The 14,849-nt window shown below is 37.0% G+C and overlaps 6 protein-coding genes across 6 annotated transcripts; 4 read left to right on the forward strand and 2 right to left on the reverse strand.

Annotated features, from left to right (window-relative positions):
• Window positions 1-455: 455 nt before the first annotated feature.
• psiI (PA14 domain-containing protein) lies at window positions 456-2,684 on the forward strand (the record flags this gene model as incomplete). The annotated part of the gene is made up of 2 exons (XM_004362346.1): window positions 456-516; window positions 631-2,684. The coding sequence occupies 2 exons, from the start codon at window positions 456-458 to the stop codon at window positions 2,682-2,684; spliced, it is 2,115 nt and encodes a 704-aa protein (XP_004362403.1).
• Window positions 2,685-3,300: 616 nt separating this feature from the next.
• DFA_02796 (uncharacterized protein) lies at window positions 3,301-3,648 on the forward strand (the record flags this gene model as incomplete). Its single annotated transcript, XM_004362347.1, has 1 exon — window positions 3,301-3,648. One exon carries the CDS (start codon window positions 3,301-3,303, stop codon window positions 3,646-3,648), a length of 348 nt encoding a protein of 115 aa, XP_004362404.1.
• A 413-nt stretch (window positions 3,649-4,061) lies between these two features.
• DFA_02797 (saposin B domain-containing protein) lies at window positions 4,062-4,910 on the forward strand (the record flags this gene model as incomplete). Its single annotated transcript, XM_004362348.1, has 2 exons — window positions 4,062-4,334; window positions 4,416-4,910. 2 exons carry the CDS (start codon window positions 4,062-4,064, stop codon window positions 4,908-4,910), a joined length of 768 nt encoding a protein of 255 aa, XP_004362405.1.
• Window positions 4,911-5,118: 208 nt separating this feature from the next.
• Window positions 5,119-8,606, reverse strand: sec24 (putative transport protein; the record flags this gene model as incomplete). Its single annotated transcript, XM_004362349.1, has 6 exons — window positions 5,119-5,607; window positions 5,659-6,558; window positions 6,639-6,922; window positions 7,016-7,243; window positions 7,330-7,465; window positions 7,542-8,606. The coding sequence occupies 6 exons, from the start codon at window positions 8,604-8,606 to the stop codon at window positions 5,119-5,121; spliced, it is 3,102 nt and encodes a 1,033-aa protein (XP_004362406.1).
• An 806-nt stretch (window positions 8,607-9,412) lies between these two features.
• DFA_02799 (uncharacterized protein) lies at window positions 9,413-10,765 on the reverse strand (the record flags this gene model as incomplete). Its single annotated transcript, XM_004362350.1, has 2 exons — window positions 9,413-10,547; window positions 10,641-10,765. The coding sequence occupies 2 exons, from the start codon at window positions 10,763-10,765 to the stop codon at window positions 9,413-9,415; spliced, it is 1,260 nt and encodes a 419-aa protein (XP_004362407.1).
• Window positions 10,766-12,103: 1,338 nt separating this feature from the next.
• Window positions 12,104-14,844, forward strand: DFA_02800 (uncharacterized protein; the record flags this gene model as incomplete). Its single annotated transcript, XM_004362351.1, has 4 exons — window positions 12,104-12,271; window positions 12,348-12,552; window positions 12,643-13,247; window positions 13,345-14,844. The coding sequence occupies 4 exons, from the start codon at window positions 12,104-12,106 to the stop codon at window positions 14,842-14,844; spliced, it is 2,478 nt and encodes an 825-aa protein (XP_004362408.1).
• Between the last annotated feature and the right edge of the window lie 5 nt (window positions 14,845-14,849).

The raw sequence follows: 14,849 nt of genomic DNA on the forward strand, positions 1-14,849 counted from the left end.
AAATTAAGGATCTGTGAGGAGCCCCTCCCTCTCTTCTTGAGTCACTCGCAAAAAAAGAAATCTTCGAGCGCACCAATTTGGGATTCTTCCTGTCAAAAAGATATTTTTAAATAAAGCGGGTGCTGGTGGCTAAAGATGGGTGGGTAATCTTTGCTTTTGTTTGCAACCATCAGTAGGGATTGGCTAGAGTGTCACCAACAACAAAAGAGAAAAGAGAGTTCTATTGTTTCTTCACATCGCACACACAACACTATTTATTTATTTATTTATTTGTATCATAAATCTCTTTATCTCTTTCACACAACAACCATTCTTGTAAAATTATACCTTTTTTTAAAATCTTTTCCAATCACACAAACTTTAAAACCCTAGTCTCTAGAGATATTTATTCTTTAAATCAACAACAAATCACCAAAATTAATTAAACCTCACTATCACATCTATTTTTATCAAAAATGATGTTTAAGAAATATTTGGCATTATTTGTATGCCTATTAGGAGTTGTATTTGCTCAGGGTATGTATAAATAAACAATAAAATATTTATAACAATCGAAAATTTCGATCAACAAGATATTAATAGATTCTTTTTCTTTTTTTTTTTTTTTTTTTTTTTTTCTATTTTTTTTAGATACATTACCATTTACTGTAGCAATTTTTGATCAACATCCATCATTAAATGGTAATTTCCAACCACCTGATGGATCTGTAACAACAGGTTTAGTTGTATCAAACCTCAATCCAATTACCAAGGTTCCAGAGTTAGTCACTTTGGAAGACACTACCAAGAATTACGATGGTCGTATGTTGAAGCCATCATTGTTTAAATACTTTTTCTCTCCAGATGCCACCAACATTTTCCTCAATGTTACTTTGCCATTGACCAAAGAATCGTCGTCTGGTTTCTATGAATACTTTAACGACTTTTTCTTCCCAATCGATGGCAAGGGATGGGACGCTTATGCCAACATGACCAAATACTATCAAGGCCACAACTTCCATTTCTGTCTCAAGATGAATACCTATTTCAAGTACAAGTTGACCAACCCACCAATGCAATTCAATTTCAGAGGTGATGACGATGTTTGGGTGTTTATCAACAACAAGCTCGCTCTCGATCTCGGAGGTCTCCACTCGTATGAAGATGGTTCCATCATCTTTGACTCTACCACTTCCAACAATTTGGGCCTCGTCGACAATAAGATCTACTCGTTTGATTTCTACTATTGTGAACGTAAGACCGAAGGCAGTCACATGAGATTCCAAATCAACTTCCCATTGGATTGTACTACCAAGGATTACTGCGGTGTCTGTAACGGTGGTGGTGATTGTTGCAATGCCAAGGTAAACTGTAACACTCCACCATCTGGAAGCAAGTGTTACACTCCAACCTGTCCAGCATGGGACGCTCCAAACATCGACCCAAAGAACTTGGGCAAGAGCTGTGTCTACACCCCAATCACCTACAACAACTTGGACAACCAATGTTGGGATTTCTCTTGTGATGCCAACACTGGTGCCGCTGTCCCAACTGCCAAGCCATGTGTCTCCAAGCCATGTACCACCTCCAAGTGTACCAACTCTACCGGTTGTGCCTACACCAGTACCTGTACCGCCAAGGATGCCTGTTCCCTCGCAACCTGTGACGCCGATGGTAGAACCTGCAAGCAATCGGCCAAGAACTGTGACTTTGCTGACAAGTGCTACAACTATGGTTGTGATGCCGTCAAGGGTTGCAACAAGACCCTCAACTATAACCCAGTCGTCACTGGTGCCGGCGGTGCCATCAACAACTGTCAAATCCGTAAGTGTGACCCAGAAACTGGCGCCACCACCGTTGAAACCATTGCCAACTGTGACAAGTGTACCGGTACTCCAAACAAGTGTCAAATCATTGGTCAATGTAACGCAGCCACTGGTCAATATACCTTTATCGACAAGCCACAAATCAACGACGGCAATGCCTGTACCCAAGACAAGTGTGATCTCGCTACTGGAGCCATCACCCACACCCCACTCAGCTGTGCAGGTTGCACCTTCTGTGACCCAGAACTCGGAGAATACAAGTGTTCCAATCCACCAACCCTCTGTAACGATCAAAATCCATGTACCACCGACACTTGTGCCACCAATGGTAACTGTACCAACACCTTCTGTGCCGCCCCAACCAACAAGTGTCTCATCCCAGTCTGTACCGAAACTGGTTGTTCAACCGGCCCAATCGTTTGTCCAGAATCTGAAAACCCATGCGAGGAAGCCATCTGTAGTGAAACTACTGGCTGTGGATTCAAAGCTCGTGACTGTCTCTCTGGTATTGCCAACTGTACCGATGGTTTCTGTGATGCCCGTCTCGGTTGCGTCTCTATTGCCCGTCAATGTGTTGCCGACAAGCCCAACTGTCAATACGGTGTTTGCAACAATGAAACCAACGAATGTGAATACCACGACTATGATCCATATCCCTTTGCCTGTCAAACCGCTGCCGTCGTCTCTGTCGGTGTCGTTGCTGGTGTTGTAGTTGCTGGTGCCGTTGCTCTTGCCGCCGCCGTATTTGGTGGAAAGAAGGGTTACGACTACTGGAAGGAACACAAGGGCATGAAGATGAACATGTCAAATGCCAACCCACTCTATGAAACCAAACCAGGTACCGGTGAAAACCCTCTCTATCATCCAAGTGAACAATAACCTAAAATTAAATAATATGTAATAATAACAAATAATTAGTATATCACTTCAATCAACAAGTTTCACTCTCCCCAACCTCTATTTATTTATTTATTTATTTATTGGATACATCAAACCTATGATGATATCCTCCGATTATTTTTTTTTATCTCTTTTTTGAACAACATACCTAAGGAAAGAGATAGTAGTATAACACAACAAACAAACAAACAAACAAATACATATTCATAATAAACAAAAAATGGACACCCTTTCTATTTATTATAATCTAAAAACCTTTTCTTTTTAAAAAATAAACTTGGTGCTTGTTACTACTGATTGTCAGAATTACATACCCCTCTTGTAGTCAGAAACTATTATTCTCCAAGTTTAGTTATTGGACGAAAACTTTTATTAAATAAATAATAAATTAAAGTTGATGATAAAGTCGTGCTGCATCAAATAATTAATTATTTACATGTATTTAAAACTAACTACAGAGTAGTTGCTATGAACCACACTAACACCAAGAATACCCCCAATAGTGAATGAAAAATAATAATATTAATAATGACAATGATTATTACTTTTAAATTATCTACAGTTAATATATTATATTACTAGTGTTTAAAAAGAGATGATATTAAAATTGATTATAATTGGTATTATATTGACGATGGTATCATTTATCATTGTTGAATCAATACAATTAACTGACCAACTACAGCAACAACACCAACAAAGAGTACAAAAGAATATTTTGACAAGATTCTTTGGATCGACAACTGCTGCTGATGAAAGAATAGCCTATTTAGACACATGTGTATCAGAGATGGTCGTTGTCAACAATAATGATTGTTCATGGCTGTCTAGTCGATTATTACGTCAATTCTGTACTTCGTGGATAATGAACATCATCAAGAAACGTTGTGAACTTCGATACTCGATTTATACAAACATCAAGGGAATTTTATCAAAACCATGAAAGAGTAAAGTATCATGATTTCTCTTGGTAATTCATCTGTGCATCGGAATTGTTTAGCCCCAACAACAAGCCAATTACAACAAACATATCTACTCTTATCGAAATTAACTAAAAAACAACTTGCAAGCGAGATCATGCCCCTTTAATAAAATTTCAACCAAAACTATTCCCAAGCAATTTCATTTGGGCGTCGTTGCAGAAACCCAGCCATAAATATCTTTGGTATCCCCAAAACACAGAAAACTCCTCATAGTAATTTGCAAAAATTATCACAAATATCTACTGACCGCTTTTTACACTTTTTTTATAAAAAGGGGTTGAAGCCTTTGTCCTATCAGCTCTGATACACCTCACACTTTATTTATTTATTCTCATCTCTCTTTGTACAGATAAACCTATTTATTACACACATAATGAAATCATTATTTTTCATTTTATTAGCTCTTGTAGCTTCAATTGCTCTCGTCTCTGCTGCCACTTCTGACGGTCCAACCAATACTGCCGCTGGTGAGGAATGTGTTCTCTGTGAGTACATTGTTACCAAGATCGAAACATACTTGAACGTCAACGGTACCACCGAACCACAAGTCCTTGCCTTTTTGGAAAAGGATTGCGCCATTTTGGGTCCATTGAACGCCACCTGCATTAGCATTGTCAACGCCTATGGTCCAGCCATCATCAACACTGTATGTTGTAATACTATTCTTTTTTAAAAGTTTGATACTAATCATCAATGATGATTGTTATTATTATTATTATTTGTTTAGATCATTAATGACGGTAACCCCGAAGCTCTTTGTGGAGATTTTGGACTCTGCTCATCTTCATCTGAAGCTGTTGAAGAATCAAAGCCAATCATCAAGAAGGTTATTGGTGACGAAGTCTGTGATGTCTGTGACTTCCTCGTCAAGGAAATCCAAACTTTGATCCTCCTCAACAACACTGAAGCCGAAATTGTCGCCTATTTGGAAAAGGAATGTGCTTTCTTCCCACCATTGAACCAAACCTGCGTCCAAATTGTCCAACAATATGGTATCACTTTGATCCAAGACCTCATCAACAAGGTTCCACCTGCTCAAGTATGTGCTGCATTAGGACTCTGTGGTGGTAGCTCATCAACCTCTACCGGTACTGGTTCATCTAGCTCCAACTCTGGTTCATCTGCCACCAGCGGAACTGGTACTGGTTCTGGCTCAGGTACCTCTGGTAACACTGGCACTGGATCTGGTTCAGGTTCAGCTGGATTTGTCAAATTCCATTAAATTAATTTAATAAATAATTAAATTAAACATTCCCAAATCAAATCATGACGGTAGACAAAAAAACTAGTTTCCTTTGTTATTATCAAGTCTCTCTGTGGAGATTTTCTACACTCTTTCTTTATCACAAAATTTGTTGTAATTTTATAATTATTATATTATTTATTGTTTATTATATTATATTTATTTGTTATTTTTTAGTTTAAATTTCTTAATTTTTCTGTTGAACTCTTGTTTGAAGTTGAGTAATAAATTCATAGTAGGAACCACCTTCTTGAGATCTATCTTCGACGAGAAGAGATTGGAATTCGGGACCTTTTTGACGGTCGTTTGATTTGATGAGGACCATACGCATATATTCAGAGTAGGATTGCTTGGACATTTCAATGATCTTTCTGGCGTAGCGGTTGGCGTCATTGTCGAGAAGGGGGAGGTCTTGGAAGGTGAGTGGGTCGAGAGAGGCAAAGTCGCAGCCAAAGATTTCGTGGCAGATGCGTTGGTCGAGTTGCTCGCCGACATAGATAAAGATCGAGTAACCATTGATGACCGCAAAGACGCCGGCACGTGACAATTGGTCAGACGACAGCTTGAGGGTTGTTGGCACCGATTGAGCGGTTGGCTCGGTTGCAGGTGCGAGCAAGTTGTAAAACTGCGGGTAAAAGAAGTTGAGGCAACTGACCAAGTCAACAGTCTTCATACGCTGCATGTGGAATGAGCGGAGATCGGGGTGGGTTGGACGCGAGCTAAACACAATGTTCTTGACCATGGCAACTACGTAGAGTGGGAGATGCTTGAGTGACTCGGGTAGTAGCAGTTTGGGAACAGCGGGTGAGAGTGTGACCGAAGTAGATAGAGCGCTTTGATTGCCACCACCAGCTTGGTTGCTGTTGAGCATGGTCTTGTAGGCCGTGAGAATATCAACGCATTTATTGGCAATGGCTTCACGTGCATCGTTGAGAGTCGAGCTCAAAGCCTTGTCAATAGCCATCTTGGTGATGAGACTGGCAACGACACTAACATCGGCATAGCGGAACAAATCGGCATAGTTGGTGACAACAGGCACCGAAGTGGTCAACACACGCACACGACGTTCACCCGACGAGTGACTGTAGAGTAGAGCGGCTTGAATCGTCACATACTTGGTTGTAATGGCATCGTTGATGCTCATTTGCAACGTGTATGTCTTGTCTTGGTCAGTAGTGGCCAGAGACAAGAGATCACTCGACTTGAGGAAATAGTTGCCGTGGTAGACGTTGATGTTGAGTTGACGACTGGTACGCACACGCATAACGGCTTCCCAGCCAGTGACACGGGTCAAAGTGTGCATAAGGTTGGCAGCAAAAGTCTGTCCATCACGCGATGCAATAAACGAGGGGTAGTAAAACAGCTCACCACCAGTAATCTGTGCCATACAACCCAACGACGAAGTATCAACATAATCGGTACCAAACAAAAAGACATCGACCGATAATTGATGACTGACACAATTCAATCCAAATTCTTTATAGAATTCTCCCAAATCACTTGGTTGCAATAGTAATGCTTCCTTTTTAGTACCAAGTTGTTGTTGGTATTCTCTTACTTGTAATTTACCAAAATGTCCTCTTGGTAAATAACTTTGTAATACAACAATTTTACCTCCAACTCCTTGCTAAAAAATATAATAATAATAATTAATAAAAGAAGGATTCTTTTTCTTTTCTTTTCTTTTCTTTTTCTTTTTTTACATACACAAATTTGGAAAGCAGCCTTTAAAGCATTACCTAAACTTGAAATGACCTTTTGTTCCTTTTTTTGCATGTGGGTAGTTTTAATGATATCGAGTAATTTATCGACGATTGGTCTTGCTTCCTTGAGGTTGACTAAAAAGTCATCAAATGGTGGTACATATATATTATCCATCTCGGTCACCACATAAACTTGTGGCTTACCAGTATTTAATCTTAAATTATAAAAATGTAAACTATCATCAAATGTCATAAATCCAACTCTTGTTCTTGAATCTCCTGGCATATCTAAAAAGAAAAATAAATAAAGAAAAAAGATAATTAGAACTTTGTTAATGTACATTGATTGTGTTTTTGTTGTTGTTGTTGTTTTATACATACTATCTAAAGAAGCTTTAATAGATTCAATAGCGCAATTTAACATTCCAGATACAACAGATTCATAACAAACATCGATAACAAAGAAATAGGATGGTGGTTGTGGTGCACGAATTGTATATTCTCTTGATGCTAAAAATTCAACACATCCTCTTTGTAATTCTGGTCTTTGTGCAATATCTGCTCTCTTTCCAGTTGTTAAATCAATTGGACTAAAATAATCTTGTGTAACTAAAAAAATAAAAAATAAAAAAGAGTAGAGGTTAATAAATATTCATCATCCATATCAATTAATTGTCATTGTCATTGATACATACTATCATTTACTAAATCACAAACATTACATTTCCATCTACCTCCACCATCAACCCAAACAACAAATGGATTTATATAAGCTTTACATGAAACTCTTTTACATCTAACAATTTGTGTTGAAATTAATGGTACTTCAAACTAAATAAATAAATTAATAAATGGTATGATTAGTGTTTTTTCTTTAATCAACTTGTATTCTATATATTTTTCTTACATTTGGATCAAGAGCAAGTGGTTGAATACTACAACCAAGTGGGATATGAACTTTTCCAAGAGTAGCTGGTAAATTTGGAACTGCATTCATTGACATTCTCATAAAACTCTTTGGACAAAGATTTTCAGCTGTTGGTACAACATCTTGTTGTGGCATTTGTTGTTGTTGTTGATAATTTAATGCTTGTTGATGTGCGTGTTGTTGTTGACCTTGTTGTTGATTGTATGGTTGTTGTGGTTGATATCCTCCTTGTTGTTGTTGTTGTGGTTGTTGTTGTTGGTATCCTCCTTGTTGTGGTTGAACTTGATTATATTGTTGTTGTGGTTGTTGACCTTGGTATTGATTGTATGGAGCTGGAACTGGAGCTGGATTATATTGTTGTTGTGGTGGTTGTGGTTGGTATCCTCCTTGTTGTGGTTGACCTCCTTGTTGGTATGGTGGTTGTGCAACGGGAGAGGTGTTGTATGGAGCAGTTGGGTATCCATTGATATTGGTATTGGTAGCAGGTAATCCAGCTTGGTGGTTTGATAGATTGACTTGTGGTGGAATAACATTACCAACAACTGGTTGTGGTTGTGGTTGACCATATGGTTGTTGTTGTTGTTGTCCTTGTACGTTCAGATTTTGCATACCTGAAACGAGTGAATTGGCGTTGCTTGGGTCAACTGGATATGCTCTCTTTGATGCAGATGATGCAGATGCAGATGAAGGAGAGATGGTTTGGTTGGTTGTTGGTGGTTGTTGTTGTGGTGGAGATGGTTGGAATGGTGGTTGTGCTACACCAACAACTGGACCGCCTACCATAGGTGGTTGAGGTTGATATGGTACTCCTACTCCTCCTGCTACGGGTAGTGGAGGTTGTTGATAGTTATTTGTTGGTGGATAGAATGGTTGTTGTGGTGGCATTGGTTGTGGTTGTCCTCCTCCTACAACTGGTTGACCACCAATACCATTAAAGGGTTGTGGTGCAACTGGCATTGGTTGTTGTTGTTGACCGCCTTGTGGTCCACCTGCTTGTCCTGCCAAAACATTGGTTGGATCGGTTGGATAAGCTCTTCTTGACATTCTTCTTCTTCTTCCTCTTCTTTAATCTAAACTCTATCAATACTCTTGTATTCTATATTTGTAAACTGATTGATTGATTGATTGAATGTTAGTCTATATTATGTTGCATCAAAAAGTCAAGTCTACTACTACTACCACAAGTCATCATCATTTTAATCCTCTCTCATTAATGAGTCATACTATTATATTATTATCAATGACTATGCTAATAGGTAGTAGTTTACTTTCTTTCTTGTTGTTCTTTTTTTTTAATATTGATGACTCACCACTTTTCTTTCTACCCTAAGTCTGTCAATTTGTCTTTTGTATCGTCGTATTCTCTATCTCTTTTATCGGACTGACTTTTACTATAGTACGCTTCTACTCTTCGTCTCTCTTCTCCTCTTCTCTTGTCTTGATAGTGTTAGTTTAAAATTAAATAAAGAATGAGCACTTCACTGGCCCGCTGACTTTGGAGAGAAAAAAAAAAAAAAAGAAAAGAAAAAAATGTCTTTGTGAAAGTGATCATCAAGAATCATTGTTTTACTTTCGATTACTATTAGTATTAGTTACATCATGTGATGATGATAATGATCATCATCAGTATAGAATAGTTATTATCACTATTGAATACTTATATATGTATTGTTGGAAAATAGTAAAGTTATATGTACGATTTATTTAGTTTAGTTTATAGTTTGTTTTGCCTTTGTGATAATAGTTTCGTAGTTGTGAGGATATATATATATATAGATTTGTGTGTGGAAGGAGAGTATCTAATTAGATTCCACATATGTGATTAAAGGAAAAGAATAGAGGTTTGATTTTTAAAATAATACAAGGGTTGTTAATGATACAGTGAAAAGAATGGTAGTAGTCATCATCTTGATGAATGATGATGGCAATGTAATAGTAGCAGATGAATGGCTGTTGCTATTGTCAGATGGATGATTATAGTTGGATGAATTGTAACCAGTGTAACCGAGATCGAGACATAGTGCATTTTGTTGTGGGTAGAGGCCAGAGCATGGATTGATGGTCCCTGGTCCCTTGACATCGCACAATGAATATTTGTCACAGAATTGGGTCGAGCAATTGGTAATCATACACGATGATTTGCTTGGGTTGGCGGAATAGGTGCATCGGTGTGCTGAGGCACACGCGGTGAGCTTCTTCTTGGCCTGTCCGCACAATGAGAATGCTTCGGTGGATCGCAACTCGCTTTGCAGACACTGTCCAACTCCCTTTTGACCACACGAACATACTTCATAGTTGTCTCCACATACTCGTGTGTACGTCGAGTTACACATGAGTGTAGGCGATGTCAACTCACCGGTCGAGTTGACACATGTGCTCTTGTAGCATAGCAAACCAGCCTCGGTGTTGCAGTTATAGTCGACACCAAACTTGTCGGCGGCACACACACCCAACGACCCGGCTGAATATCTTGGTGCACATGTCATGATGGTCTTGTTGGATCGATTGAGAACAGTGCATGACGAATACTCTGAACATGTAAAGTAACCAGTGACATTGGTCGATGCACCAGTAGTTGCATTGGTGATCTTTGTAAAGTTTTGTGAGCACAGTTGACCATCCTCGATACGTGGAAGACACCAAGTAGCCTTGGAAACTGGATGAGTAAAGCAGAATTGGTCGTACCCACATTCATAGTTGCTAGTGCAATTGGCTTTATCCGATGAACATACATTGTTGGTGCAGACCAATGGTGAGACACATTGACTGTTACCAGAACAAGCATCTCCTAGAACTGCGTATCCAACCTCTTGACAAGTTCCATTGTTACATGCTAGTGGATATAGACATTGAGAATCAACACCAACCACATCACATGTCTCTCCAACTTTTTTAAAAGTTTGACAAGTATTTGTATTGGTACCACAATATGATCCATATTTACATGATCTTCCTGAATATGGATTTAATGGATCTGTTTGATCACTACGCAAAAATATAATATATTTTTAAAAAGAAAAAGATTAATATTTGATTTTGATTATTAATAGTATTTATTGTTTTTTTTTAAAAACATACCAAGGTTGAGAAATATCTGCACATTGAAGACCAGTACCCGAACATTGCTCAGCAAAAGATGTTGATGTGAAAAGAGATAAATGGACAAGTGCCAAAATGAGCACTGAAAGCAATGAGAATTTCATTGAAGAAAGGATTGATAGAAAGATTGATAGAAAGATAGATAGATCTCGTCAGCTGCTGGGAGATAAATAAATAATAACGTATAACTAGTATAAAGAATGAATTAAAAGATTATTGGGACAAAGGAAAACAATTTGGTTGGTTGTTGGGGTCGAGGGTGATCAGTGTCGAGAAACTTGAACAAAGGAGATTGGAATTAATTTGTCCTTCTCTCCTCTCCTCTCCTCTCCTCTCCTCTCCTTGTTCATTCAATTATGTGGGGGTTGATGCCATCGATCCATTCATCGTGGTGGTACCTAGAGCAGCTTTGTTTTGTTTCTTTCTTTCTTTGCTAGAGTGGAGCATTCCCCACAAAAACTAAATATCTACTTCCATAAAAATAGATGCCGTGGTTTAACTAGTACATCAAACCGCAGCGACCACTTAAAAATCAACTGCGTAGAATTGAAACGAAACGTGATCGATTATGTTTTTTGCGCACCAATCATAGGTCAAGCGGCTCGGGGCATCGACTTTTTGGGCCCATGGTTTGCAAAGAGGACTGAGAAAATCAAAAAGCTGCAAACCCAAACTGTTTTTCGTTCTCTCTTGCTTTTATCTACTTTTTTGAAGCCACGGTTGAGGGCTATGTAGGTGTGAAAGTGTCTTTGAAAAAAGGTCAAAGGTTTCCCTTGCGTGAACTGATTTGATAATTTAACGGTAACATTTTTTGAAATGATTCATTATTCGTTCCTGTTTTGGGTGTGAAATTCTATATGGCCAACTCGAAACCAACTTAAATAATCTATCGAGTTGGGTTGATGTGACCGTCAATCGACCAAAAAACGTTGATGTACAACTATTCCTACACTTTAAGCACATAATAGGGGCCGAGCCCTGCTAATCTAGATAAGAGAATGAATGGATGATGATAACACCATCACACCCACAAGTTGCACACAACCACCAACCACTCTTCCCTATCCTATCGATCATCGATGAAATAACGATCGATGATAAAGTGAAAGTGTGGTGGTATATACTATACTATAGGTGGTATATATCTCCACTCTATCTCGATTATATAAATAACTAAAGTAGAAGTACTTCTTCTTTTTTTATCTCTACACAAGGCAAAATATTAATATTGCATTATCATCGATTTGTGTGTTTCTTCATCTTCGCGGTTTGAACTTTTATAAAAAGTTTATTTTTTCTTTTTCTTCAAAATCATAAATACGTGTTTAAAAGCTATGAAATAACTATATTACTCTATCTATCTATCTATCTATTTTAAATATATAATGTGTCTCGAGTTAGATATAGATATATAGATATATAGATACAGACGACGGTCGACGATGCAAGAACCACCACCAGAATTTGTAGAGTTGTTATGTTCAGTTAAAGGAGAGAAAGACAAGACTATCAAAGAAAGGGTCAAATATGAATTAAAAGAATTAAAATTAACCAATCCATCTCAATCTATGAGTTGGCTGTTATACTTGATTATTAAATCATTACCAACTGTATGTAGTATACGATCATGTCAAGATAATATTAAAAGACTCTTATTAATGTTGATACATTATTATTTCTATTTAGGTAAAAGAGAATGCATTGATTCTATTGTATAGATTCTTGATACCAAATCATAAATCAGTTTGGAAAGATTTAGCCAATGATGTTAAACAATGTCTAAAGGAACAGTTGATTGTATTTATCAAAGATCCTGAGAATGTAATCAACACTGCACACAGGAATTCAGCTATTGCTATCATTGATTCTGTATCTCATTCAATTCATAGTGGTATGTAAAATAAATGAAAGAAAGAAAGAAACAAAAAAGAAAGAAAGAATAGGATATTAATATTTCTATCATTTGGTTGATGTTTTGTAGAAGGAGGAAATTGGAATAATTTAATAACATTTATAAAAAATGAAAAGACAATAACAACAACAAAGACAAAGACAAAGAAAGGATCAATGTCTAATACTACACCGACTACTATTACACCTACTACTACCGTATCACTATTAAATGAATCAGTATATTTAATATTAAAGGATATTTATTTAACATTGGGTAAACCAATTGTTTCAGATCCAATAGAATATACTAGATTGGTTGTAAATGGGTTAAAGGATCCTAGTTTACAAGTTCATCGAGAATTATTTAGTTTAATGGCTTTGATACCAAAGGAATATGGAAAAAACAATTTTAATTATCTCGACGGTGATAATTACCTATTGTTGGTCAATACTATAACTGCACTCTTTAAAGACGCTCCATCTAAACGTCTCAAACATGAAACAACACATATTGTCCAATCATGTACCATCACAAAAGAGTTGTTAAAGAAACACCCAAACAGCGTCTACCAAGTAATGCATGTAATACTTTTAGATCGTTGGGATGACAATGATTGTGATGAACGTGAAATATTAAAATTGGTTGTTATTTTTGAAAATATTTGTAAACTAGATCCAAATCTAATTCGAAAGGTAAATATTAACATAACATATATATATATATTAAAAAAAACATATAATCAATTTAATTTATTCTCTTGATTTCTTTTTTTTTCTTTCTTTATTTTAGGAATATAAAGGAATAATTAAAAAAATATTTTTAATGTTGGAAAAGAAAACAATCAACTCTACTATTATTGCATCTAAAGTGTTAAGATTCATTTTAGGAGGAATAGGTAAAAAGAGAGTTGGAAAAGATTTCTATAAGATTGTGACGGTACTCAGACCACCAATGGGTCGATTCATCCGAGATTCTCTTTTTTATTGTCAGCAAATAGGTATTGAACGCTATCTTGTTTATTTACCAATGACAATGCGGTTTATTAGGCAATTGGAACCGACTGGTGAAGCATATCAAAAGTATTGTCCAGCAATATTAGAACTTGCTTATTCTTCTTCTTCAATGATAGGACATTTCTACAGATATATTGGGCCACTGATGAATCTTGTCAAGAACTTTAAAGTACCTGAAAGTGATAATGGTTGGTACGACGCCAAAAAACTCTCACTCTGCTTTATATCTGTCATCCTCACTTCAATACTCGTCAATCTAGACAAGGAAAATGGGGCAACAGATTTATTTAACCAATACTGTCTAGAATTTATAGACTTGTTGTTTAAAGATATCATGTCTGACCCAAAAGACCCAAGTCCAATGAGTGTTAAAGCACTTGGAGAGATCATCACGACAGCTGGTTCTCGACTGACAGACAGTCACATCGATCTAATCATTGTATCAATGTGCAAAGTAATAGAGAGTTTGAAATATGCAATCGACTTTGAACAATGTATATCTGTTATACATTCAATTCTCGGCAAGACCAACGCATCAGTCATCATGTCATCAGGTCTAATAGAATCGGTTCTTGTCAAAATCACCAAAGTCAAAGACTCACATAAACATTTCTTTATTGATTTGTTGAGTACTTTAATCTCTCGATTCACAACAGATTTGATACCACATTTCACAAACATCACCAGCTCACTTGAGCATCTGTTAATGTGCCAAGACGAATTGGCATCAAGTTTTACTGCACAATGTCTATCAAATGTAGCCAAATATACACCTATTAAAACGACTTGTCTTGTCAGTGATGATGACCGAGAGACTCTTGTCAAACCATCATACATCAAACATCTATTACAATATTTATTTGGTAGCAAGTTGCATCGTGGTGATGTATGGTTAATATCAATTACACGTCTATTTAAATACCAAGCACCACTTTTCACTCAAAAGGAAAAACAACAAATGACACAATTGGTTTGGGAGTACCTACCAGAATCACAACTATCAACCACTTGGAAATACCCAGTTTTAATGGATCTTTATAGTCTTGTCAATGAAACACCTATACTCATCGTTGTTTCACGAGATTACCGTGCCATCTCATTCATCTGTCATTGGCTAGATCAAGTTGCAAGATTTCAAGGTTATAAAAGTGACCAAGAAAATATTCTGAAAGATTATTGGATCGATTTATTAAAAGATATAGTCAATTCACAATTGAATGAAATTCCTCAATCAGTCATTCAATTTCTTAAACCAAGGTGTCCAGAAATATTTTAAATAAA

This window comes from Cavenderia fasciculata (genome assembly GCF_000203815.1).
Source record: "Cavenderia fasciculata unplaced genomic scaffold Scf_Dfasci-G-b-205a01.r1-3, whole genome shotgun sequence".
NCBI lineage: Eukaryota > Evosea > Eumycetozoa > Acytosteliales > Cavenderiaceae > Cavenderia > Cavenderia fasciculata.